The sequence below is a fragment of the Coregonus lavaretus genome, assembly GCF_964263955.1.
Source record: "Coregonus lavaretus genome assembly, chromosome: 2".
NCBI lineage: Eukaryota > Metazoa > Chordata > Actinopteri > Salmoniformes > Salmonidae > Coregonus > Coregonus lavaretus.
This window is the reverse complement of record NC_139989.1, coordinates 3,644,008-3,671,084: the sequence shown is the minus strand read 5'-3', so window position 1 is coordinate 3,671,084 and position 27,077 is coordinate 3,644,008. Positions and strand designations below refer to the sequence as shown.

Here is a 27,077-nt window from a genome sequence, read left to right as displayed (position 1 = left end):
TACACCTACAGTACTGTGACTATTTAGGAAGTGAAACTGGTGGCATCTGGACATCGTGTGTCGGAAATTTCCAGACAAAGTTTTAATCAATAAAAAAATGTTAAATCAACTTTATTTATTTACAAATACATACATATTAAACTAACACTTCTCAAAATAAACATATTTACAAAATAGCTCTAATCAAATAGTTTCTGTACAGGATACCCTGATTAAGTTAGTACATTTACATTTGAGAATTTTGTGCAGATGTTTTTCAATGGATCCTCTTTTAGAACTTACAGTCAATGAAAGTACAAAACGCTTCATAGCATTTTACTAGCAGATAAGTCAGACCTATTTGCAAACCATATGGTTTAGAAGCTTCATTTCCCCCATCCTAGAGTCATAGGAGTGCTGATCAGTGAAATGCTATGACTTTTGTAACAAGGGCATCAGATGCCATGTTAAGGTATCAATAGAACTGGCAGGCAGTTAAAGTAGAACACTAACCAGAAATAATAATATGATAAAAACCAAGAGAAAAGATCAGCAGCCCTTCCACCCGCTTCAATCCAAACAGTAGAGTTGAACTCCTGTCAATTCAATTGGCCATGACATGACATTACTCCACGTAATACAACTCAATAAATGTTTTATCTGGAATCAGAACATTCCTGACTGCCACGTTGGCACGACAACACCTCAAGTCCCCTCACCTACACGGCAGAACTCCCATCATGCCCCAGGATATGGCTGATGTTGTGGGCGGGGCGGTTGGGCTGCTTGCCTGAGTCTGCAGAGGAAGTGTTGGAGAGGGACAGCAATGGGGACATTGGCATGGCAGAACCATCAGGCTGCATCGCCGTGGCGATCTCAGGGAACAGCGAGGTGAGGCTGAAGTTGGACAGGTGTGGGGTGATGCCAGAGGAGTTGCTGATGGGTATAGGGGGCATGTCTGAGAGTAGGGGAAAGGTTGCCTGGGCGAACCCTACGGGGCGCGGTGGAGACAGGATGGAGCCGAAGCGGTTGTTGAGGGGGGCAGAGCTGCTCTTGTCGGCACTGGGGCTTGTGAACATCTGGTTGGAGAAGTACTGGATGGGGATGTCGCTGGCCAGGCTGGGGTGGGCGGCAGGGGGGTAGGAGGGGTAGAAGGAGGGTAAGGTGTTCTGGGGCTCTACAGATAGCAGGGCCGAGGGGCGGGAGGAGTTGGGCTGGCTGATAGGAGGGGGGTTCATTCCTCCCTCCGGGATGAAGGAGAAGCCAAAGTTCTGGGCCAGGTGTTGGTCAGGCATCAGGTTGTTGTCCCCGGCGACCTGGGCACTGTCTGCCATAAAGCGGACAATACTGCTGCGCCGCGCCTCACCCCCTGACTGTGGTCGACCCAGCAGGTGGACGCCAGGCTCAAAGGGGTTCCCAGGTCTCAGGCTGCCTGACCGTGGTCGCTCCCCAGGCCTCAGCTTCCCGCTCTGGGCTTCCTGGGTGATGTGGCGGGAGCGCTGGCTGACTGCGGTGGGGGGTCTGGAGGGGGCAGAGGTGCGGCCTGGCTCAGAGCTGCTGTGGGGGGTAAGAGGGTGGGGGAGACCTGCCCGTACCCCTGGGTGGACGCCCATGTTCCCACTACCCTGAGGGATGTGGCCCTTGTTGCCCTCCCCAAGCCTCAAAGCTGGGGCCTTCTGAGTGGGAGGAACACTGGGGCTGGATGCTTTAGCCTGCATGTCCCCTGCAGAGCTGCCAGGCACACAGCTGTACTCCATGCTGACCGGAGGACAGCACTGCACTGCCCTCTGGTGGTTGGTCTGCTCCAGGAGACTCTGCATGAAGCTCTGATGACACCCCTCCTGGTCCCGGGGAAGACCTGAAGCACCAATCTGCACCCCCTGCGTCCCAGGATGGGGTTCACTGTACCCCCCAAGGGGTCGCCCATCCCCTGGAGGCCCCGGGCCCATCCTGAAACCCCCCTGCTGGCTTTGGGCGCCTCTCTGAGACGAGGCACCTGATTTAGGTGTCATGTCCTCAAAGCCCCCCATGCGATGCCCCCCTCCAGCCCCGCCGATTGTTTTAAACGGAAGACACTCAGAGAACCTCTGGACATCTGCAGAGCCTGGGTGGTCTGGGGGCAGCCGGCTCTGAGGGTTATGTGTGATGTTGCCCTTCACTCTGGATGTGCCCAGGTAGCTCAGTAGGTCTGGCTGTTCCTGTGTAGTACCGCGAGTGGCCTGGAGATGGAGCCCCATGCGCTGCTGCTGCTCGCCACTAGACGAGCTCTTCCCAATGAGGGCCTCTGCAGAGTAGCTGGAGACCCGGTGGTGCTCCTGGCGCGAGGGGGCACAGCCCAGGTCGGAGGGCCGGGAGGCAGGGTTGCTGGGCTGGGAAGTCAGCTGCTGCTCCAGGTTCCTAGAGCTCATCAGCCTCTGCATGGTACTGTGGTTCTGACCCGACCAATGGGAGGGAAGAGGGGGAAGAGAGGAGAAAAGATTGGATAGAAACATATAGAAAACAGACTTCATTCTAAATCATCCAAATGGAGCACATGCACATGTTTTTAATGTATACTCAGAGCTGCAAACAAGACAATCCAATCATTATCATCATGTATTCAACACAGCCTCAGTAGTTCATGTACCTTGATGTGTTCCTGCTGGGTCAGGTGGCTGCTGTGGTGAGCTCTGGGTCCTGCTGGTCCTGGCTGGGCCTCACAGCTCTTCTCCTGGTGCCGCGACCCAAAGTGCTGCTGGATCTGTTGCTGCTGGAGGTGCTGGTGTCTGGAGTGGGAGCTCTGCTGCTGGTGCTGCTGTTGCTGTTGAGGGTGTTGTTGTTGTTGTTGTTGCTGCTGCTGTGACTGGGCTTGTTGTTGGTGTTGTTGTGACTGTTGCTGCTGCCGCTGTTGATGTTGTTGTTGCTGTGAGTGTTGTTGTTGATGTGATTGTTGTGATTGTTGATGCTGGTGCTGCTGCTGTTGAACTCCTCCCTTCTCCAGGTGGTGTTGTTTCTGTTGTAGGCCCACAGGAGGGCCGCTCTGACCTCCTCCAACCAGCCCCCGCTCCTTCTGGACCTGCTGCTCCTGCTGCAGCACCCTCTGCTGGAGGCTGTGGAGCCGTGCAGGGTCAGGCTGGGTCAGGTGGTGCCTCTGCTGCTGCTTCAGGTAGGGGTTCCCCCCGAGGTGTTGGCCTGGCTGGGGTGCAACATGCTGGGGGTGGCCATGGGGCAGGTGGAGCACACCTGGTTGGTTGTGTTCCTGTGGGGGCAGCTGAGGGGTGCAGTGGCTCTCGGTGGGTCGGAGCATTGTATTCATGAAGGCGTTGCCTGAGAACAAGGTACACACTCCATCGGGGTTGATCCTGGTCATGACGGCTGAGGAGCTAGGGGGTAGCTGGGGTACCATCATCTGGCTGTGGTCCAGTGGTTTGACCTCAATGCGGCCCACGTTGGAGGCCGACGAGAAGGCCTTCTGTCGCTTGTTACTGCTGGACAGTATCACATCGTCCTGGGCTGGCCGCTTGGACAAGTCCTTGATGTGTTGCGGCTCACCCACCCCCACCAGGGCCCTTATCAGGGCACTCTTCAGGGGGGTGTACTCGTTCAGCTGGACTGAGCCTGAGAAGGGAGGAAGGCCAGGGGTGGAGGGCTGGGAGACATGGGCTGAGTTCCCTGCAGGGGACAGGACTGAGCCCTGCTGCCCAGCCAGACTGAGGGAGCCTGGGTATGCCTGCTGCTGGCTGGAGCTGGGCCGGATCAGGTTGTTGACGCTGAGGGTGCCGGCAGTACCAGACTGGACCTGGCTCTGGGACTGGAGGTGAGACTGGGAGAAGGAGATGTTCTGTGGATGTCTGGCTCCGCTGGTTCCACTGCCTGCTACCTCTCCAGCCTGGCCTCTAACAGACACCTGTGACAGGGGTTTAGCCACTGGTGTCTCCATCTGCTTGGTGAGCTTCGTCTGTTGTCCAGCACCCCTCTCTTTGCTGTTGGAGGCTTGCTGGGACTTGGGGTTGGGTTCCCATGCAGGTGTTGGGGTGTTTGTTGAGGTGGAGTTGTCCACAGTGCAGCACCCCACCCTCCTCCCAGGACTGTCCTGCTCCAACATAGCCAGGATATCAGCCTGCTCGGTGGTAAAAGTAAACGGTCCAAAATTACCTGGCGAGGAACTGACACTGTGGCCTGTGGGAAGCATAGACGCCACAGAGAAGCCCCTTCCACCACCTGCGCCACCAGACATGGCCAAGTCAGTCTGTCTGTTAGGAGCCTGAGGCTGATCCAAGGGTTCGTGGTCTAGCGTGTACACTTGCTGTGGGAGAGTGGAGTCCTTTCTAGAGGGAGCAGCAGCACTCTTCACACTCGCTTTCTCCACCGTTGCACTGGGGTGGCCCTCTCCATGAGGCTCCTTCTCCCTGCCTGACACCGCTGTCACCCTCAGCTCAGCAGGATGGGATGGTGTGGAAGTGGGCATGGTCATTTGCTGGGTCGAGGGTCTGTTATAGGGGACCCATTTCCTGTATTCTGATGGCATGGTCATGGGGACTGTTACAGAGGGTGAGGCGAAAGACAGGACACTGGAGCAGGGGGTTGGAGTGGAGGGGCCCGAGGGAGAAGCCACAGGCTGGGACTGGGGCTGGGTTGTAGGCTGAGACTCCTGGCTGTTGGCTGGCTTGGTCTGACCCGGTGATGATGAAGTGAGCTGAGCAGACTGGAGAGAAACCACTGGTCTACTTTCTATTGAGCTTACAGTGCTGACTGAGGGTCGACATGCTGCTGAAGACGTCACACCCGTAGATGGAGATCTAGTCTCAGTGGAACAGACACTGGTCACCGTATATCTGCTCTGTCTAGAACTGTCATTGGTGGTAGCTGATCTAGTTTGCACAGTGCTGATAGTAGTAGGGACAGGCTGTCTGTTCTGTGTCACTGTAGGTCTGAGGGGAGTGGCGCTGTCACTAGCGGCGACTGCAGGTTGTTTACTCTGAGAAGAAACAGTAGAACTGACTGTAGGTCTGAGGGGAGTGGCGCTGTCACTAGCGGCAACTGCAGGTTGTTTACTCTGAGAAGGAACAGTAGAACTGACTGTAGGTCTGAGGGGAGTGGCGCTGTCACTAGCGGCAACTGCAGGTTGTTTACTCTGAGAAGAAACAGTAGCACTGACTGTAGGTCTGAGGGGAGTGGCGCTGTCACTAGCGGCGACTGCAGGTTGTTTACTCTGAGAAGAAACAGTAGAACTGACTGTAGGTCTGAGGGGAGTGGCGCTGTCACTAGCGGCAACTGCAGGTTGTTTACTCTGAGAAGAAACAGTAGCACTGACTGTAGGCTTATCTGCTGCAGAAGTGACAGTGGTGACTGTAGCTAGACTCACAACACTATTGATAAGGAGTTGACTCTGTGTGGAGCTGATACTACTACTAACTGTACACGGAGTGAAACTAGTGGAACTTGTCACAGAGGTTTTACTCTGTGTGGTGCATTCACTGGAGACAGTTGGTCCACTATATGAACTAGTATTCCCAGTATTAACTTTAGGAGATGACTGTGTAGAGTTGACACTACTCACAACAGGTCTGGTCTGTGTGGAAGCCTCACTACTACTAACCGTGGTTGTGTTAGCTGGGAAGCTGACAGGGGGAGGCTTTGGCTGTATTGTCACAGCAACAGAGGATGGGATTCCCTGAGGCACAGTGACCTCTTGCTCCAGATGGTCCCCTGTTAAAGCCACTGGCTTCGCTGTGATGGTAACAGTACCACTAGGCCGTCTCTGTTTGGGCTCCTTCTTCCTCACTAACTTGGTCCGCTTGGTGGTGGCCCTCTTAGGTCTGGGCACTGAGGCTGTGCCAGGCGGCCTCAGCGAGGCCTTCCCTGTAACCACCGCCTTCCCTGTAACCACCGCCTTCCCTGTAACCACCACCTTCCCTGGAACCACCGCCTTTCCTGGTCTGTGTGGAGTCACACTGGGGATCTGGATCTGCCTGACGGGGGAACTGTGTGGACCTGCTGAAATGGGGACAGAAGATGGCTGCTGCTGTGGCACTATAGAGTAGGGTGGTGAGGCTAGGGTCAGCTGGACATTACTCTGGGTGGAGATACACGGCGGCATGCCCTGTGAGATGCTCTGGTTGAGGCTGCCGAGGGCTCCCAGGGTGTGCAGAGCCACGTTGGTGGTGGGCTCATCAGCGGTGGTAGGCTGGATCAGCTGGAGACTGCTCTGGCCACCCTGACAGCCTGACTTTTCCGAGGTCTTCATGGGCTGCAGGGCAAACACCTGCCCGTTCACAGTGAAGGTCTGAGGGGTTGGGGGAACCGGGGTGGCCTGGGGTGTCTGGGTTTGAGGGACGGGACGGGGTAGAATGTGGACCAACTGTTTACCCACAACGATATGTTGCCCAGTGGTGGAAGTTGTGCAGCTGGTCACGACAATCTGATTGGGCACGACAGGTGCTACCGCGGGCACCATGCCAACCTGAGGGTTCTGAGGAGGTGCCGGCGGAGGCTGATTGGAGGCCTGGATGATGACGATGTGCTGACAAGGCGTCAGATTGGTTAAGTCGTCCCTGACAACCGACTGGGCTGAGCAGGGATTGGCCTGCTGTAGGATGACAACACTTGGGTTGTTAGTGTTCTGAGGAGCCGTTACCCCAGCAACTGTTGTCCCAGTAGGGTTCATTTGCAATCCCTGCATGGTCTGGAGGAGGGGCATAACAGCTGCCTGGGGGTGGGCTTGGGCCTTGAGCTGAGGCTGGGGAACCATGGCTGGTTGGGGTTGAGTCATGAGGACAGCCTGTGGATGGGGGGGGACTGTGGCCTGTTGTAGTACAGCGGGTTGCGGTTGTTGTTGTGACATCATAGCCGAGTGGGCTACCACAGCAGGATTAAAGGCTGACTGAGGGAGGACAGCACACTGTGGCTGGGGAGCCATGACTGTCTGGGGCTGGTGCTGGGCCAGGATAGCTGGCCGTAGCTGGGGTGTCCTCTGGATGGAAGGCTGGGCTTGCATATGGGCAGTGATGGGTGCCTGGGGCAGTATGGGTACCTGTTGGCTCATTTGAATATGAATGGGTTGAACTGATGGTTTAGCGCCCACAATCTGTTGGATACTCTGCTGCCCAGTGGTGCTAGTCTCCGGGGTGGGGAGAGACTGGCAGACAGGTTGCACTGTGTTCCCAGCCAGCTGTAGGGTAGTCCAGGTGGTCTGTGTGCTCCCTGCTGCACTGGCCCTGAGGAGGGTTGGGCTGCTGGGGATAGTCGTATAGCTCAGAGTCCTGATGGCAACGTTCTGGGTGGTTATGACCTGGGGAAGGGCTGTAAGGCCGGGGACAGGCTGGAGAGGGAGTGGGGTGGCCAGACTGGCTGCAACGGTGAGACTAGGGGCTGGGGTGGCAGGCTGGAGCTGCTGGGGCAAGGCTGTGGTGACCGTGGGGAGAGGACAGAGACCCTGGAGGGTGATGTAGGACACAGAGGGAGGTAGTTTGGGAGCTGACGGTGCCTCTGCTACACACTGTTCCACCAGCCTGATGCCAGGTGTAGACACTGTAGGGGCTAGGGTTGCCCCAGGGAGGAGCGGAGGGGCAGAGGAAGGGACGCTGACGTGCTGAAGAGCCCCGTTCACCCTAACCCCTGCTGTGATGTCACAAGATGTCTGAACAATCACAGCATTGGCTGGTTGCTTCCCCAGATCGGAGGCTGGACTAGGTTCCTTCCCTGCTGGGCATATCACGTTCCCATTGGAGTAGACAATAATTCCTTTGGGGAGCTGGTGAGTGGGCGTTATTTTGGCGACCTTTGCACAGTGCAGCTTGCCCTTCCAGTGGACGGTGGGGTCGTCCAGGAAGTTGATGTCGTGGGCTTTGAGCAGCTGGATGTAATGGCCGCTCTCCTTCCGCAGCTCGTCCAGCTGACGCCGCAGCCGCCGGATCTCCTCAACTGCAGAGATAGGAGACAACAAGGAGTAGTGGTCACCAACACTGTCTCTCAAACACCTGTACGTAAAATGTATGCAAAAATGGCTTCGGATTAAAGCGTCTGCTAAATGGCATATATTATCATTACCTCACACAGGCAGGCTCAAATACAGAATGACAGACAGACTGGCACAAGTAGACATGTATGCACAAACACTAAAACGCAAGCAAACAAATAGGAAAACACACTCAAAGGAATTGCATACTTCTGCACTGTGACAACATACTTGTTGTCTACTAGAAGCACACAAACTCTCACCTTGTACTATTTCTCCCCCTTCAAGAAGCATGGCGTCATTTTGTTTCTGCAGCTCACTTATGTAACGGTAGGCCTGGTCCAGGATCATGTTCTTACTCTAAAGACAGAGGGAGGCTGTCAGCATGGGATTTACATGGAGACTGACACAAGGCAAACACATACAGCAGGATATCAACAGGAGCTACAGCCTCAGACCAAAGGATAAATATCACACCTTGAGAAACTGAGCCCGTAAGTTCTATGGTTCGGATCAAAAACACACATGTGAGTGTGTGTGTGTGTGTGTGTGTGTGTGGCTGTGTTTACACAAACAGACCAATTCTGATCTGTTTTGCACTAACTGGTCTTTTGACCAATCACATCAGATCTGATCTTTTTAATAGCTGATCTGATTGGTCAATAAACCAATTAGTGAAATAAATATCAGAATTGGGCTGCCTGTCTAAACACAGCCTATGTGTTACCTGCTTCAGTGCCTGGGAACAGGGTAGAAGGTCCCCAATACGGTTAATTCCAGCATTGATCTTCTCTTTTCGCTGTCTCTCAACTTAAGAACAAACAAAACAAACATAAAAACTTAGTGAGTCACTCCCAGGAAATGCTGGGAAATTACAGAAAAAGACAAACTACAACAACAATATCTCACCTGCATTGTGAGACTCCTTGTTTTTCTTCTTTCTGTAAGAGAAAATGGATAAAGAGGTTAGACAATGTTGTGTGCCTGAAAACTTCAATGCAGAATAATTGATTTGCCCTTACCGTGGTTTATGGCCAGGAGTCTGGTTCTCTGTCATCTCTGGCATCCTGGCCTACTCTACTGCCTGTATAACAGGCACTGGTCACCACGCTTGCAGGCCTACCATCAAATCCCTTCCCTGGCCGACCTGCAACCCAAACATAAGAGACCAAGGAGGGATGACGACTAGACAAAACACTTGATTTTAAATATGTAACAGATGCACACTCATGAATGAGACAAGGCTGTTCAGCAACAACAGACCTCCCAAATTCAAGTAGCCCCATGATGTTTATAACTAATCTGTAAGGTCAGACATGAGCCACACAACAGTTTTGTTACTAAGCATTTATATTGTTGTAATTTTGTGATAATCACCATCTACTAGTTAGCTGTGTTTATTCTGAATAACACTGTGCTGCATCTATTTATCACAACAAGGGACGAGATGCGCAGAGCAGACCCTTGCCAATAACGGGGTCGTTGGAATTGAAGTTACTGTGGCCTTACATGTAAACAATGAGCTTAGTCCAACGCTGTGCGATTCGGTTATCCCAGTTAGTTACCTGAAAATAATGAATTAATATTATCTGACAGGCTGTCTTGAATGAAATCTATTGAGGGCAATAGCGATTATTCTTAGAGAACGAGCGTGAGTTGACCCACAAACATCCCCATTTTGAACCTACTTCTTAGGTAGTTAACGTTGGCTCATTAGCTAACTAGCACTGATATCCTGGTGTTAAAGTAGGTTCGCATAAGAGAAGCCCTCTTTGGAAGTATGAATTTGAACGAGATAGATAAAACACAATAAATCATACTCACATGCACAGTACATGGGATAACAATATTGTGGAAGCAAAACAAACAACCACCCTCAAGCTTGCTAGCTAGCATTGCAAGCTAGCTAGCTAGCTAGCTAGCTAGCTCGCAAGGTAGGCAACATATCAAGCTTGCTTGTTAGACTTGGTGAATAAAATAATGCAATCAAAAGACCGCCTGGAAAAGTTGGCAAATCACCTTTGTGACTGTCAAATCACTTGTAAATTAGGACAATTATGTGAAATTAATTAGCTAGCAACTTATCTGTACCTTCCCCATTTTGGAATTTAGTTCCTGTCAAAACTTTGGTTTTCCCAGAGAGGAGGAAGAGGCCCAGCTCAGCGGAAAATCTGTCTCCCTCCAGCAGGTGGCGTATTTTGGTTGTTTCGCACACTAAGCAAGGAGTTTTTTGTATGGAGGTCAATGAGTGTCGAATTTTCTCAACAAAACAATGAATGGCTTATTTGCTACGTGAGGTTTATTTGATAGAATAAGTTTCGTAATGCTTAAGTTGTTACGAATGTACTGACATAAGTAGGACACGTGACATCACGGCAACTTTGAGAAAAAACACTTCATATCGGAGTTGTCTCGAGATGGCTATTCATGGCATGAGGCTAGTAGCATAGCATCTCTCTCCATTGAATACAGGCGGTTGACGTCAACAACCCTCATCAAATATTCAAAAAAGGATTACAAGTGGGCTGGCTGGTGGTTATGCTGCGTTTAGAGGGACGCAAAAACCGTCATACCAGTCAGCAAGAAAGAGAGTGACGGCAAAAGCAAGCCGGTATGCGTTGCTATGGTGATTTCAGTAAACAATCCGTGCAAATCAACATCCGGTAAAAAATAATGCTATGGCAGACGGCAAAAGTTGAAATATTTGAACTCTGGCTGCAAGTCCCGTCTACGGTGGCGGCTGACGGCTTTCACCGCCAGGCTCAACGGCATTTACCATCGTGCTCTCATTGAAATACCATCTAAACGCAGCATTAGTTATTTTCTCATGTTTTGACCTAGTCTTTCATTCTAATCATTCGACGTTGCTATGCTAAACAAATCATTGGCATGTTAGCTAGCTAGCAGAGATTCAATGATGATGAGACAAGAACTTCAATAAATAATGATTTAATAAATATCCAATAGGCCTATATAGGCCGCAATGCGCTGGTTAATGAATGAATGGAACTCTAAATGTTTACGGTTTCCATGGTGAATTATTATTCCTGGGCTAGCTAACCTACTGGCACAGGAGAGATCACATGTTTTAAATGATACATTGTTGCACAGGTCGTAGAGGCATACAGGTAGGTTTTTACAACCACCAATTTCTTGCCTGGGCTGTATGGAGGACTAAAAGTGCCACAATTAAATAAATAAATACACCATTAAATAATTACTTAAATGTGTCATTAATTAATTAAAATTAGAATTAAATACATAAATGTGTAATTAAATGTATCATTAATTAATTCAAATACCGATTCATTTTATGTAAAATACATATATAATTATTTCACTATTTACATTTACATTTCATGATCCTGCATTGCAGTGATTCATGAATTACTTAAAACTGTCAAACTGACCCATCAAAGTCAGTGGGCGGGGCTAACGCGAATCTAGTCTGATCCATTGCTTTGGTCTGAAGTAGAGTAGGCCAACCTGGATAGAAACAATGGAGGATCTCCGTGAACTTTCCAGGGAGTTGGTTAGAGACATTTTAAACTTAGCAGAGGATGTAGAAGCAGGACCTGCTGACCCAGAGCATGTAGCTAGTAAAGCAGAGGAACTTATTGAAGTTGTTGGAGTCATTTCCGCACTTTCCGACGAAGATATCGACCACAGAGTGATTGCAAATCTAGAAGAAGTTGTCCACCGCTTCTCTGGTACCAGGGCACTTCAGGCCCAACACACACAGGGACCGGGGCGTTTGGCGTTTGACATACCGAGTGCAGTTCTGGAGCATTAACTTCTTTGTGGAGTTCCCGCAGTTCAAATTTGCAGCGATGTTCGGTGTGTCAAAGAGGACCATCAGGAGGCGCATGCAACAATACAGTTTAAGGTATTTACACTAAATTCATGAGTTTTCTGTTTATGAATTGCTGCTCTCATACACTCGGAAAGAATATGACGTTTAAGGTAACATTACTTGATGTTGTGTTTTTCTTGTTTGTACAGAAAGACAGATCTCTATTCAGCTGTGAATGATGAGGAGTTAGACCGTATTGTAAGTGAAATTCACAGAAGTCATCCAAACACCGGCTACAAGCTAATGCGTGGTCACCTGAATGCAAGAGGTGTGCATGTTCCAAGTGAGTAGATAATAATATGGGCATTATTTAAATGTATTTTTAATTTGGAGCTCTGCCCCTTTGAAAGGTGAAGGAAGCCCGCTTATGGAAAGACATCAACCTGTGAGCTGTAGTTTCTACAGTGCATACTATGCAAAGCTGTATTATTTTAAAAAACTGAATAAGTAACATTTCATTTCTCACTGCCTTGGTGACCAAAAATAACAATCTTGTGTAAGGACATGTCAAACTAGTTTTAAGTACAAGACTGATTATGCTTGTCATCCATTCAGGTTCCTGAAGAATATGGGATCGATTGGAACGGACCTCACTGCCTTCATCGAGGCACTGTGTCAGTCCCCGAGGTTCAGCTGGCCCGTGAGCTCTCAGATGAAGAGGTTGCAATTTTGCCAGCTCCAGGAGTTTCTGTTACTGATGCACTTAGACTATATGTAGAGACTGTGGAAGTGTTATCAAGAATCTTAGACTGATGTCCAACCCATGTTTTTATTTGTTGTGTTAGAACAAGCAAGGAAAAACTGAAAGTTTACTTTCCTTTTAAAAGAAAGGAAAAAAAGCTGTTTCTTTGAAGCTTCCTGTCTCATTATGGTCCACAGAATGACTAACATGAATGCTGTACTGTTAGCACTGAAGGTGCAGAACAGTTTGATTTTAGTAAATGGAAGAAAAAAAAGTCAACTACTGCAGTGTGTTAATGTTTTCAAAGACACTGAACTTGTGTCAATTCATCTGAACTGTGTATGCATTGACATTAGGGCTGGGCAATATGGAGAAAATCAAATATCACATTTTTGACCTAACACCTTGATGTCGATATTGCAACGATATTGTAAGGTTGACAATTGGTGCATTCACAAAATATCTTCCACATTTAGATTTCGGATAAATAACTATCATATTGTGGATATAATGACTAAGTGGTAAAAGGCAAATAATAGAACAGCTAGAACAGTCTGGTAAGTTCAGAAAATGACATCACTTTACTGTAATGCAGCCTTTGAAACCAGGAAAAGACTAAACTTACCATGTAACGATATTACACTTCTTCAAAATCTAATGGTGCTTTTCCATTACATGGTACCTACTCGCCTCGTCCTAAAATCTGCAATGGGAAACGGACGCACAGCGAGTCGAGGCGAGTCAAGTAGGTACTGGTAATGGAAAAGCACCTTAAGACGATATCTAGTCTTATATCACGATAGATATAATATTAAAATATTGCCCAGCCCTAATTGACGTCTGAAAAAACTTAAACAAGCCCAAATCCAGTACTTTTTATGGCAGCGACAAGTGCTTTCTCAAAGTCCATGTAGAGTTTGAAATGAGCTGGCAGCTTTAGGGTTTCAAAGCATGTGGAGGACGTAGGAAGGGTTCCCCCAGAAATCTCCACTCTCAGTTCAGGAGGAAGCATCTCCCAGCCAACCCAGAATGTCAGCAGCTGGGCCAGGGTACCTGATGAAGCTAAAAGTCATAAAATGGATTAAAGACATTTAGTTCAACTGTAATTGATCATATCTATCCATGAGACATAGAAGCATTTGTAAAGAGAGAAAATAAGGTTTATACCTGTTTCAATGAACATCCTTAGAAAGCCAGTGATGCGGCAGGTGGTGTCTAAGTCAAAGTCTTCATCATCACTGTCCTCAACTGGCCATGTGATTTTTTCTAGGAGCATCTTAAAGAAAACAAAAATTGTAATTTAAAAAAAGGGAGAACTTATTTTGGTGAAGGACTATGCAGATCAAAATCTTAGAAAATTGAAAAATATCCATCTCAGTCATTGAAAATACACGTAAATTCATCAAGTTAAGTCACAAATATAACTAAATTACTGACTTACCTGGGGTGTGAACTGCATTTCAGCCATTTTGGGGAAAAGAAGTGGTACAACATCCGGCCTAGATGTCAGCAGGGGCCATACCATCACATCTTTCAGTCCCTTTCTCAACTGTTTAATTTGGCGCATGGTCCTCCCAACGACCTAAGAGACAGACCGACCCATATTACAGCCCAAATCCTTAACCCAAATTTGACAAAAGTTGGCACAGTAGGAAAAATGTTAATAAACACAATAAAGTGCTTTATAAAAATCCATTAAAACTCTAGTACTTAAACTCTCGTGTTAACATAACAAGCCAGGGTTCACAACACATTCTATAATTTCAACAAGTACAGCGATGAATTCTGTCACTTAACCAGCAGGAACTCACTGCATGGAGTAGAAGTTTGTTATGTAGCCATCTCCGATTTGTTTTGGTGACTGCCGGAAGATCCCAAGACATGGAAAGATCTGAAACTGTGTCCTTCTGTTCCGGTGTAAGATCTTCATGTTCAAGCTAGAATTAAGACCATACAAGTTATTATATCTGCCCAAGCAATATTTTTTACATGGCAAAGTTTCTTTTAGGTTACATACCAGTTCTATGATGCTCCTGATGTGCAGATCAGGGCAGTCTTCTGTAACAACGGTAGCCATTTCAGGGTCCCCATTGAACAGTACATGAATTACAGCAGGACTTAGTCCTGTGACATGGGGACCATCATGCAGAAAGGTGTGGCCCAACATCCTTCCTGCAACCCGGAAGAGGTTGCTTTCAATAAGTGCCTCTGATGCTGCTGGAACAAGATGGTCAGGTTCACCCTCAAATAGCAGTGTTTGGCCCATTCCTCCTGTAAAGTACCAAGAGAGCAGGGAATAAAGTCACAACAATTAACCTCTTAAATACATTAAATAAAAATGTATGATAGATAGATAGATAGATAGATAGATAGATTACATCATACTAGTGGCGATTACTTGGCCTGTGGTATTGCTGCTTGTAGAATTCACTTAAACCAAATTGTAGCCTACTCCAAAATGACTTACAGAAGGACCCCAAACCACTTCAAATTCAATTCCCCTGTATACCCTACTACAGACTTACCTGACACAAAACATTGCCCACCGGCCCTCCGCTAAACAGCACATATCCGCGTTCATCAACCACCAGAACGTACGTGTACGCGTGTGTGTGTGTGCGCGCGCATAGAGAGAGGCGGTGTAGAGTGAGTCACGACACAAACAGGTGCTCAGTCAGCGTTGCATGCAGTGTGAGAATGGCAAGCAGCAAGAGCAGCAAAAGCCAATGTGTGCTTCTTTTACCTATATATGTAACGCTATCTTTTGCGTTTATCCAAACGTCGTCAAACTTGGCACTGCACTTACTCGTGACCAGAGCAAGACACCTGTCAAGTTTGAAATCCATCAGACTAACTGAGAGACATGCGCTACAGACAGACATTTCTGCAATTTATAGATGGATTAACCTTCAAAAAATTAGTAAGATACTTACCAAGATCTAGACTGAATCCAAACTGGAGTTTGGATATGATTGTTGTCATAAAGTACCGCATCACTCCCTCTCCGATAGCAACATCACCTGAAATAAAATACTGATAATAACACTGGAAAAAAAGTGGCGGCCTAATACAGGTAACTGGATTTGGTAACATTTAACAAGAAAGGGAGAAAAACTTCTATTGGCTGTAATTCTAGAATAGCATCCTTAATATTGATTATTCCAGATAACAAGAGTATATTGTGCACAATATTCACATACATACATATAACATTTTTATCAATTATATAATTTTGTGCATTCCATTCTCCCATTTAACAATTACATATAAGCTACTTGAGTGGTATAAACTGTACTGATGTATTTATATTATAAATGTTATATTACTTACCAACCAGAGTACAATGAAGTGGACATGCCCATTCTTGCTGCTGTTTATAGAATAAGAGAAGCTCCCGTTCCCTGTCCTCTTCAGAGTCCCTTACATCCATCTTCATTCTAAGTGGTTTCCCAGTTGCATGTTCCCTTAGCAGATTCTCTTTGAAAACTTTGGCAGCTTGAGTGGGTTCTTTAATAAGCTTCCATTCTAAACAAACAACAACAATAAAGTTATCTATTACAGAGAGACATATTGTGAGTTGGCATGTTACCTGCATATACAGATATCCTCTCACTCTACAGAACAGGAGGAAAATTCTGTTCATTTCACTGACAAAACGTGAGACCCAACATCTTCAGAACCTGTCACAACGCTGAGTTGACATAAAAACAGCACTACTAAACAACTACAACTAAATATTAGAAAAATAGAAAAACCCAGTTGCATGTTATTAATTGTCTGTAACTGTATTATCTTATCTAATTATATCCTACAGGTGTTATCTTTCTATTAACTTTTCAGTTACACACAATCTTATAGCAACACTATTGTGATGACACAAACCACTGTCTGTTTCTTTGCGATCCAACTCCTCGTTGACAATCACTGCCGGTACTACTGCACTCTCAGCTGATGTTTCAGGCCTCACTGGAACACTGTCACTGACTAGGGCTGTCTCACTATCATTTTCTTCACTTTGGCCTCCCTCTTGTTCTCTTTCTGATTCCTGCATGGGTGTCCTTGAAGTTAACACAATTGAAATGATGGTCATACTCGCTTATTTGTGTGCACAACAATAAGAGAGACATATTCCCAAAGAAAATAAATTATGCTACCCTTGCATTGCTTTAAGAAGTACATACCCATTGCAGCTCAATCTGTGCAGCTTCATCTCTGAAAAGGGAACTTCCTTCTGACAAGTGATGCAGGGGATGACTGGACCAGAGGCAGGACGTGAGCTCTCCTAACAACAACAACAAATGGCTTTTAATTAATGATTAAAAGTCACCAGTAATCTTTGTTTTGATTATGTATTAAACTAAGTCTCTGTAAATGTATGTACACAATCTAAGGGTAGATCCTGTTGAAGTGGACGTATGTTGATTGTAGCCTGTCCAATCATCGTCGATGGATCTTTCAGATAGGCAAGGGTGTATCCAGTGCTGGGACACTGAAGCAACGCAAGATTTCGACTGCGAGTAGATCCTACAAGTTTTAGAAATTCAAAGCCTCCCCCTTGTTGGAGCTTCGGAAACACTTCCATCAGTTTATTTGTTATAACCATGGGATCGTGGTCATTCCCTGGAGAAAAAAACAAAACAAAATCATAACTCACCTCACCTTAAATTAAGCAAATAAGCCTGTGATAACTATTATTGACACTATGAACACCAATTAAGTTTGAGTCACTATAAAAAGAAATGCAAATAATTTCAACAAGCCACAGACAGTACAAACTTTTTTTTACTTTTGGTAAATGCCTAGTTTGGCACTGACCTGAAAATGTTACTTTTTGCTCTCCAAGTCCTGAAGTAAGAAGTTCAGCTTTAAACAGTACGCTTGGAGTTTTATCCGCATTGTGGTCAGCCAAACAACAGACAGTGTGTGTGTAGCTTCTTCGGCTAACTTGGACTTGTGCTGGTCATCTCGTCATATTCCTTCTGGCTCCAATGTTATATGGCGCAAAGAGCCTTGCTACCTCCGCTGCAACACAGAAAAACGTAACAGCTCAATGGTCACCAGTCAGCTAAAACAGCCTCTACTTCTATCTTGGGATGCTCAAGCCAGCTAACACCATTTAGCCGATTAGCGAACTAGCTAGGTTTATGCTTCCCCCCCCCCATTAACAATAAACGTGTCACGCACGAAGCATCATAATACCGCATGCAAATACATGTTCGAGTCGATCTAATTTAACCTACACGTGTGTCCCGAATCATTAAATAGTAGCACACCTGGCTAACATGAAATTACTTAGCTTACCTTGGACAGGTGTACGTGATTGAGCGGCCGGTATCTGCTATGACTGAGCTGCCGGAGTCACCGGTGCCGCGGGAGCCGTTGGACTTCTGCTCAGAGCTTCCTCAATCAAATTCGCTGCTTCTCTCAGCAGCTCCGGGCAACTTTTAGACATTTTGTCCTGCACCTCACACAGCGTCTCAACATTGGGGCTAGCAGGACCGAGTCTTCTTGATTTTTAGCCGTTGCAATGAAAGTACTGTTTAACCGTGTAACTAAACCAACGTAGAGGTGAATAGCGCCACCCAGTGTATTGGAATGTGTTCAGTAGCTCTGCATCAATCCATTATCCGGAATTGATTTGTCTTGGCTTGATGCAGAGGGTAACCAATCAGGCGTTAGGTTCCGCCTACCAACTTTTGATGGGTCAGTTTGACAGTTTTAAGTAATTCATGAATCACTCCAACGCAGGACCATGAAATGTAAATGTAAATAGTGAAATAATTATATATGTATTTTACATAAAATGAATCGGTATTTGAATTAATTAATGATACATTTAATTACACATTTATGTATTTAATTCTAATTTTAATTAATTAATGACACATTTAAGTAATTATTTAATGGTGTATTTATTTATTTAATTGTGGCACTTTTAGTCCTCCATAGGGCTGCGGGACAGTGGAATTATGCGACTAATACGTCTGGTATTTTGCGGGAGTTGTTGACCCACAACGCCCTCATATCAACCGATCAGCATCCAGGATCCAATCAACTCCTCTCACAACCTAACACAAAATCAAGTTGAAAGGAGAAAGAGGCGTATGTAAACTGAAACGACGAATCGGATTTAAGAGATTCGAGCTATGATCCAATCAAAATGTGTACTGGGACATAGTCCTGAAATGTGATTTGAAAGATTGACGGCTCAAGCAGGATCGCTGTATAAAAAATTATGAGTCAGATTTATACTCAGTCATGTATTTTGACTTCCTGCTGTTGAGCAAATTGCCCCTCAGGGATAATAAAGATTATCTGAGTATAAGGAGATGCATCAACATTCCCTCTGAAATACTCTGTTGTGCAATATGGACTAGTTTCGAATAGGCTTCTTCATTATGCTGTTTTCAGTCTGATCCATAACACAGTCTGGTACGGTGGTTTTGGATATACAAAAAACAAATAATGCAAATAGTATTTATTTTATTTAGGAGGTTAAAAAGTCTTACAATATAGAGCTCCAGAAAAGATAAAATTCTTCAAAGAAAACAAAACATGCTTTTACTAGTGGAGAGGGGTCTACTCTCCCAGCATGCAGTGGGGCAGGGTTTCTCCTGGGCTTCTGGTTCTGTTCTGAGGGGCCCTACAGACAGAGGAAACTCCCAAACCAACACGCATCCTTCCCACAATGTTGAACAGATGGTCATGGTCATAAGTGAAGCTGCACAAAGGTTACTGATACAGCGTGTGGAGAAATCTAGTTGGCTTGGTTACAACCTCCTACTAAAGGGCCACTAAAGATTAGTCTCGGTACCAGACAGTACACAGGCTAACTATAAAGTGCCAATCTTAACAGAAGCATCCACAACAAACTCAATCATGCACTCCTCCAAGGCAGAGAGCTCTCCATCTTAGCCAGTCAGTTGAACTGCTCTAGTCCTGAAACAGAGACCTGCATGGAGATACAGTAGATTACTGCCACAATTATTGTAAATACACAGACCGCTACTCATCCAACCCCTACTGGATGTCTTGTTCCATCTTTGTACTTTGACAAAAACGTCAACATCCTCATCTTAAGAGACCAGTTATTTCCTTTGATCTCACACCCTGAACTCCCTCACACAGCATCTGTGGCAAGCCCAGGAGAAGCCCTGAGCCAGTTGGCATAAAAATAATTTTAAAAAAAGAGCTGAAGAGAGAATTAAATAGATTGGTTGAGAAATAACCATTCAGAAACAAAGAGGGGAATCCACTCCCCCAAATCTCCCCACACCTTGAAACTGTTCATCCTTCCTCGTGCCCATTCTATGGGGGTGCTCATTTCTCCTTTCCCCCTCTGGAGTGGCGTCAAAGCTTTGACGTCAGGAGGGGGCATTGCATCACATCGCAAGGCTCACACTTCGCATATTGCCAGAAGAAGAAACAGGAAGTCTCATCCACCAGTAAAAACTCTTCCCATAAGTCCCTGGGCTCGGGTGGTGATGGGCTAGAGTTCAGAGTTATGAATGTGTCACCATTACGACTCGAAGCATCACTAAGGTACCAGTTGGGGACTTCCTTTGTCAACGATAGTCTCTTACTGTAAAATATTTTTCCTATTGAGTTCTATTGTCCAAACACCAAAGATATGTCCCCTTACCTTTATAACCGCTTTTAAAAACAACTCAAACACAAAAAGTAGGATTTGCAAACACAGAAACCCCCCACCATGTCTAAACTGTCTGAAGTCTGCAGCTTTTCTGAGCACTTTTTGGATTCTGAACCCTTTGTTTAGTTTTTAAAAATCTTTTATTGGGACTCTTATTGCAAAATAAAAATGCCATGTATTGTTTTTTAAACTTTGAATTTGTTTCTCTCTTTTTAATGTCCTTTGAAGAAAGTGGTGAATGTGTCGACCCATGGGCATCTGTCACAGTTCTGTTTCTGGGGGGAGGTGGGGCACGACCATGCTGTTTCCGGAGGCTGCAACCCCTACTCGGCCTTCTGCAGCTCTCCCCCAGGGGGCGCACACGGGCTGCGCAGGCTCTTCTGAAGCACGTGGGCGTCTGCCGGCTCTATCCTCTTGTAGTAGTTCTTTTTCGTCTCGATGATCTCAAAGCCAAACTTCTGGTAGAAGTCGATGGCCGACTCGTTGCTGATCTGCACGTGACTGTCAGGTGAGAGAAGGAATCCAAATCAAATACAATTTTATTTGTCACATGCTTGGTAAACAACAGGTGTAGACCAACAGTGAAATGTTAATTACGGGCCCTTCCCAACAATACAGAGAGAAAAAAATAGAAATAATAACACAAGGAATAAATACACAATGAGTAACGATAACTTGGCTATATACACATGGTACCAGGACCAAGTTGATGTGCAGGGATACGAGGTAAGAGAGGTAGATATGTACATACAGGTAGGGATAAAGTGACTAGGCAACAGGATAGATAATAAACAGTAGCAGCAGCGTATGTGATGAGTCAAAAGAGTTAGTGCAAAAAGGGTCAATGCAGATAGATAGAAGCGTGTGAATTAGGTGGTGAGGGATGACAAACATTTAACTGACCACTGAGGGTGCATCTCAATAGGGGCCTTTATCTCCTTGATCTGCACTGATGTGAAAAAAGAGAAATGGTGAAAGCAATATGGTGTATACTATGCCAATACCAGGCAATTGCTTTCACCTGTCCAGTTCTTTCACATCAACACAGTGCACAGACATGAGAGGAGTCCATTTAGAATATTGAGCTGCACAGTAAAGAGTTTACAGACTAAGTGCCGAAGTCTGTAAGATTGCCGTTTACCGTGGCCCGTCTGTAAGCACCTTAAGACGCAGGACAGATCCTTGGATTATAGACTTACAGGTAAATGTTGTCAAAGGTGCCGTCCTTCTCGCAGATGTTTAACACATGGTTCAGCATCTTCGTTCCTGGTCACAATACAAGACAGAAGATAAGGAGTTTGACAATATGCAACACAGGTGACTAGCTCTGACTTTGCTGATCGCTATTATATTGAGGAAAAATGTATATACTATGACTGTGATATGTGGTTGTCCCACCTAGCTAGCTTAAGATGAATGCACTAACTAAGTCGCTCTGGATAAGAATGTCTGCAAAATTAGTAACAAGTAAAATAAAAAACTCCAAACAGTATGAGAGGATACAAGTAAATATGAAATATGAGAGGATACAAGTAAATATGGTGTGAAGCTGGCTATTGTCGGTGTACAAGAGCAACAATAAAAGACTTGCGCCGTACCTATGCCTAATCTACGGTAGGGCGCAAGGCAGCCCAATGTCATGATATATAGTCTCTTCTGGTTCTGAGAGTGGTCCACTCTGCAGCACACTGCCCCCACCGCAATGTCATTGAAGTATGCTACAAACACAGGGGTCAGAGGTCAGGTGTATTAGACATCAGTGCCATGCAGTATTTCCTCATAACACACCATTAGTTCACTACAAAAACAAGTGCATCAATATCAAACTACAAGGGACTACGTGATTGGGCAAGCCCGTCTCGTCTTACCTAGCTTGGCGAGCTCTCCCACTTCGAGCACGTCCTTGTAGAACTTGTCATTGTAGCTGACGGGAAAGATGACCTGGTTGAGGCGTTTCAACTGTTTAATGTTGTGGGGCGTAACATCCCCCAGCTCGATCCGGCTACTGGAACAAGAGCAGAACGGTCAACCAGCTGGGCACGGGGGGGGGGTCTAACCAAGCAACACGACACACACACAAACAGATATATGGGGATACAATCTTCCCAGCTCTGCAGATTTTGCTGCGATGAGACAGAATCATTAGATCTTTTGTTTTGGTACTGTCCATTTGTAGCTTGTTTTTGAACACAGGTCCAGGAATGGCTAAAGGATTGCAATATTTACCTGGAGCTAACCCTGCAGATAGCACTACTGAGTGATCTGAAAAGTCAGTCAATCGATCAATAATAATTATTATTTTAGCAAAAATGTTTATTTTCAATTTACAATCTGTAGAAACAATGAGAATTTTCCACTGCTCCAGAATCCAATGGCGGCGAGTTCTACATCCCTCCAGCCAACGCTTGCCATTGCGCATGGTGGTCTTAGGCTTGTTTGCGGCTGATCGACCATGGAAACCCATTTCATGAAGCTCCCTACGAACAGTTCTTGTGCTGACGTTGCTTCCAGAGGCAGTCTGGAACTCGGTAGTGAGTGTTGCAACCGAGGACAGATGATTTTTACGCGCTACGCGTTTCAGCACTCGCCGGTCCCGTTCTGTGAGCTTGTGTGGCCGTTGTTGCTCCTCGATGTTTCCACTTCACAATAACAGCACTTACAGTTGACCGTGGCAGCTCTAGCAGGGCAGAAATCTGACGAACTGACTTGTTGGAAAGGTGGCATCCTATGACGGTGCCACGTTGAAAGTCACTGAGCTCTTCAGTATGGGCCATTCTAATGCCAGTGTTTGTCTATTGAGATCGTATGGCTGTGTGCTCGATTTTATACACCTGTCAGCAGCGGGAGTGGCTGAAATAGCCGAATCAACTAATTTGAAGGGGTGTCCACATACTTTTAATGTGGCACTCATATCCACAGTGACTGATACACAGCTGTGTACAGATACCATGACCATGGCACAACTCACATGAAGTCTGTCGGTAAACACAGATGTCTAACAGTGCCGGAGGACATGGTCTGGTCTGCCTTGAGCTTTTCTAGGGAGCGGGCTGGACAGACAGTTCTCCTGCCACTGTGAGCCATCTAGACCCACTTGGGCTAGCCCAGATGCATTGACAGCTGCCACCTCTCATTCCAAAAGTACAACAGTGGCATCATGCACACAGCACTACGCCAGATACACACAGACACGAAATCTGCCCCCCAACGCAAAACCCAACATTCTTTAAATTGGGATGACTGACGTTACATGCAGCTACAAGCAATCTGTATGCATGTACACAGCCTTTCCTGTGTGCCTTGATCATGAAAGATTAGGCAAGATGTTTAGGTAAATGTCAATCTCTGAGACTGAGAGAGAGTTTGTTTTCGCTTGAGTTTGACCATTTGTCTCCAACTGACTTCCTCCTGGGAGCACACAGAGGTATTTATAGGGCGACTCCTCATGTTAAAACATCAATGCCGACAACAGCTGCTGGTCACGTGTTCGGTGGCAGTCAGACAGGCCGGATAGAGTGACAGCAGAGACCTGGCGACGTCGCCAATATTCAAATCTAAGACATCTGCTCTGTGAATTTAAAAACCTGAGACCCCACCATTAGACTGTACAGATAAGACTGTGACGTGTTAGGGGAACTTGTGAAGTAAATAAGCTAACATCAACCTGCAATTGTGGTTTGATTATGTATCAACATGGAATCTACGCATCAGTCTTATTTGATCCACTGAAGGCTTTCTTCCCCCTGTTGATAGAATCACTTAGATTTAGAAATGCCCCAAGTAGTTAGCTACATATACTGTAGTAAACGTTTGCTACATTGTACCTAGTCCTTGATCATGACTCAGTTCCATTACATTACACATAAATCCTTGGACAAAGGCATCTTATGTACGGGGGAGTTTTTTTAAGAGCCCCAATGCTCGGTCTGAACATTAACACGCATCGCTTGCAGTACGGTTTTGGAAGCATAAGGACCTACTTTCATATCAGCAGGAAAAAATCCTCTAAAACCAAAAAAGGTTAAATTGATACACACCTTTATAGGTTTAGGGTTCCCACATGGCCATATTTCAATGTCACAGCGCTTGTTTACAGAAAACAGCCATTAGACGGAGTGGACTACCTGTGTTAATTAGCCATCTGTGTCTCCGAACACCTGTGTGTAAACTGAAGACACCATTTTACATTTACATTTTAGTCATTTAGCAGACGCTCTTATCCAGAACGACTTACAGTTAGCGAGTGCATACATTTCATACTGACACCGTCACGTGTTGTCACTGAATAATACTGTCGGCTGCAACTGCGTTAAAACAGTGTACAGTAAGTGTATATTTTGCATTTGTGAAATTATTTTGTTGTGATATGAAAGTAGAGGGTGTTGTGTTTCTTGAACTGCATCGCAATCTATTCACATTTAGATTGAGTATTTGGCTGCCAGAGCCAATTCACCTCTAAACAGAACATGTAAGGTCCTTGGACTACAAGGAGTAACGATAGGCTCCTTTAGTCCATTATTGGGCTACCTTGTGTAACTTCACTTATACTAGCTAGCTGTGTGTTATTTACAGTAACAGATGCAAAACTAAGCTACTGTTTACAAAGTAGCCACGAGGGAATTTATATTTTGTAACCTTTGCAGATAATTGCATAAGATAGGGGTTGACTACCTGAAAGCACCTTGGTTTACAGCCTGGTCTCAGACTAGACATAACATAGTAAAAGTAAATCTGAGATACTCAAATTAGTATGATATATTACTTTTGGTATGGTTACATAAGACAGATGGTTACGAGTCCAAAGGTTGCGAGTTCGAATCTCATCAAGGACAACTTCAGCATTTTAGCAACTTTAACTATACTGAACAAAAATATAAAACGCAACATGTAAAGTATTGGTCCAATGTTTCATGAGCTGAAATAAAATATCCCAGAAATGTTCCATATGCACAAAAAGCTTATTTCTCTCAAATGCTGTGCACAAATTTGTTTACATCCCTGTTAGTGAGCATTTCTTCTTTGCCAAGATAATCAATCCACCAATCAGGCCTTTATGGTAGAGTGGCCAGGCGGAAGCCACTCCTCAGTAAAAGGCACATGACAGCCCGCTTGGAGTTTGCCAAAAGGCACCTAAAGGACTCTCAGACCATGAGAAACAAGATTCTCTGGTCTGATGAAACCAAGATTGAACTCTTTGGCCTGAATGCCAAGCGTCACATCTGGAGGAAACCTGGCAGCATCCCTACGGTGAAGCAGGGTGGTGTCAGCATCATGCTGTGGGGATGTTTTTCAGCAACAGGGACTGGGAGACTAGTCAGGATCGAGGGAAAGATTAATGTACAGAGAGATCCTTGATGAAAACCTGCTCCAGAGCGCTCAGGACCTCAGACTGGGACGAAGGTTCACCTTCCAACAGGACAACGACCCTAAGCACACAGCCAAGACAACAAAGGCGTGGATTCGGGGCAAGTCTCTGAATGTCATTGAGTGGACCAGACAGAGCTCGGACTTGAACCCGATCGAACATCTCTGTAGAGACCTGAAAATAGCTGTGCAGCAATGCTCCCCATCCAACCTGACAGAGCTTGAGAGGATCTGCAGAGAAGAATGGGAGAAACTCCCCAAATATAGGTGTGCCAAGCTTGTACCGTCATACCCAAGAAGACTTGAGGTTGTAATCACTGCCGAAGGTGCTTCAACAAAGTACTGAGTAAAGGGTCTGAATACTTATGTAAATGTTATGTTTTTTTATTTGTTATAAATTAGCAACAATTTCTAAAAACCTGATTTTGCTTTGTCATTATGGGGTAGTGTGAAGATTGCTGAGGGAAAAAACAATAATCAATTATAGGATAAGGCTGTATTGTACAAAATGTGGAAAAAGTCAAGGTCTGAATACTTTCTGAATGCACTGTATAATACGAATTGTAATTCTTAACATCATACAAAATAGGTGAGACAAATCCACAAATGAATACATACCATACGAAACGTAACATATCATATTAAACTGAGTATCTCGGATTTACGTACAGAATAATACAAAATGCTCTGAGACCATGTTGTGTTTTATGGTTCATGCTCACGCCCCAAACAGTAAATTGAATCAATGGGTTACTTGAGTCATTTTAAGATTGCCTAATAAACTAGCGAAATACACTCCTTCACAGAAACCAGTGATACTAGCCAATAGCTAAATATGATTGTCAAAATCTACTGACAAACGTCAGCATGCTGCTAGGTAGTACTGTGACAGTTCTAATCGAATTTGTTCCAAGTTAAGTTAGCTAGCTAGTGTTAGCTACCTAGCCGCTAGCTAAGTAAAGTAGCTAACGTTAGCAAACTAGCTAGCTAGTTGAACAAACTTGGAGTTGAGTGGCGTAAAGTAGCCTAGTAATTAGGTATAGTTAACGTCAAAGTAGAGCGGACTTCAAACGTTTCGAAATTCAGCTAACGTTAGTTAACTACACGAACTAACAGGCAGGTTACAAACTTATCCGACTTTTTGTTCAAGGTTTAATTTGATGGAAAATGCACGCGCTACTAGCCACACTTAGCAGGTTAACGATGTTATTTGCTATCTAGATAGTTAACCAATGAGACACATTGTGTCTAATAACTGGTAAAGAGACGAAAATCACTGTGGTGCTGTCGTTGGCAGATTATTTTACCTAACCGTGCAAAGGGTTTAGCTAGCTAGCATTGCAACCACCTCTCCCGCCCCCGTTGAAAAAAAGAGACAAGAAAAAACTTTACTCGTGCTAGGAACACAGACATCTCTCTAAATGGCTTTACTCACCCTTTCATTGTAAACTACTGTTATTCCTTAGTTTCGATGTGGTTGAAGTTCTGAGTAGTTTACGGTTCAGGTAGGGGAATTTTGACAGCGTTGGGGTTGCCTCCTGTCGTACCCTCCACATGTATGTATGTTGCTAGCTGTTAGCTTAGCTACCGCACTCCTCTACTGTCAACTCTG

General features: G+C 45.6%; 3 protein-coding genes across 5 annotated transcripts; all 3 read right to left on the bottom strand.

The window, feature by feature from the left end:
• Positions 1-100: 100 nt before the first annotated feature.
• On the bottom strand, positions 101-9,491 carry LOC311104242 (basic helix-loop-helix domain-containing protein USF3-like). The gene is made up of 7 exons (XM_084145997.1): positions 9,425-9,491; positions 8,938-9,062; positions 8,825-8,856; positions 8,643-8,725; positions 8,179-8,275; positions 2,606-7,881; positions 101-2,411 (listed from the first exon to the last, which is right to left on the bottom strand). Exons 2-7 carry the CDS (start codon positions 8,979-8,981, stop codon positions 699-701), a joined length of 7,245 nt encoding a protein of 2,414 aa, XP_084002123.1. The 5' UTR covers positions 8,982-9,062; positions 9,425-9,491; the 3' UTR covers positions 101-698.
• A 3,028-nt stretch (positions 9,492-12,519) lies between these two features.
• LOC311146625 (G2/M phase-specific E3 ubiquitin-protein ligase-like) lies at positions 12,520-18,024 on the bottom strand. 2 transcript variants are annotated; one of them, XM_084183156.1, is made up of 10 exons: positions 17,752-18,024; positions 17,266-17,472; positions 16,632-17,070; positions 15,781-15,975; positions 15,384-15,470; positions 14,468-14,721; positions 14,262-14,387; positions 13,892-14,032; positions 13,618-13,726; positions 12,520-13,512 (listed from the first exon to the last, which is right to left on the bottom strand). In XM_084183156.1, exons 3-10 carry the CDS (start codon positions 16,633-16,635, stop codon positions 13,301-13,303), a joined length of 1,128 nt encoding a protein of 375 aa, XP_084039282.1. In that variant the 5' UTR covers positions 16,636-17,070; positions 17,266-17,472; positions 17,752-18,024; the 3' UTR covers positions 12,520-13,300. The 2 variants fall into 2 exon arrangements, with proteins under 2 accessions (XP_084039282.1, XP_084039281.1); XM_084183155.1 differs by lacking the exons at positions 16,632-17,070; positions 17,266-17,472; positions 17,752-18,024 and adding an exon at positions 16,333-16,502 and having other exon boundaries at positions 12,525-13,512.
• Positions 18,025-18,918: 894 nt separating this feature from the next.
• On the bottom strand, positions 18,919-27,067 carry LOC311145213 (N-alpha-acetyltransferase 50). 2 transcript variants are annotated; one of them, XM_084181436.1, is made up of 5 exons: positions 26,901-27,067; positions 21,970-22,106; positions 21,700-21,819; positions 21,301-21,367; positions 18,919-20,602 (listed from the first exon to the last, which is right to left on the bottom strand). In XM_084181436.1, the coding sequence occupies exons 1-5, from the start codon at positions 26,906-26,908 to the stop codon at positions 20,425-20,427; spliced, it is 510 nt and encodes a 169-aa protein (XP_084037562.1). In that variant the 5' UTR covers positions 26,909-27,067; the 3' UTR covers positions 18,919-20,424. The 2 variants fall into 2 exon arrangements, with proteins under 2 accessions (XP_084037562.1, XP_084037563.1); XM_084181437.1 differs by having other exon boundaries at positions 21,970-22,103; positions 26,901-27,056.
• Positions 27,068-27,077: the final 10 nt, after the last annotated feature.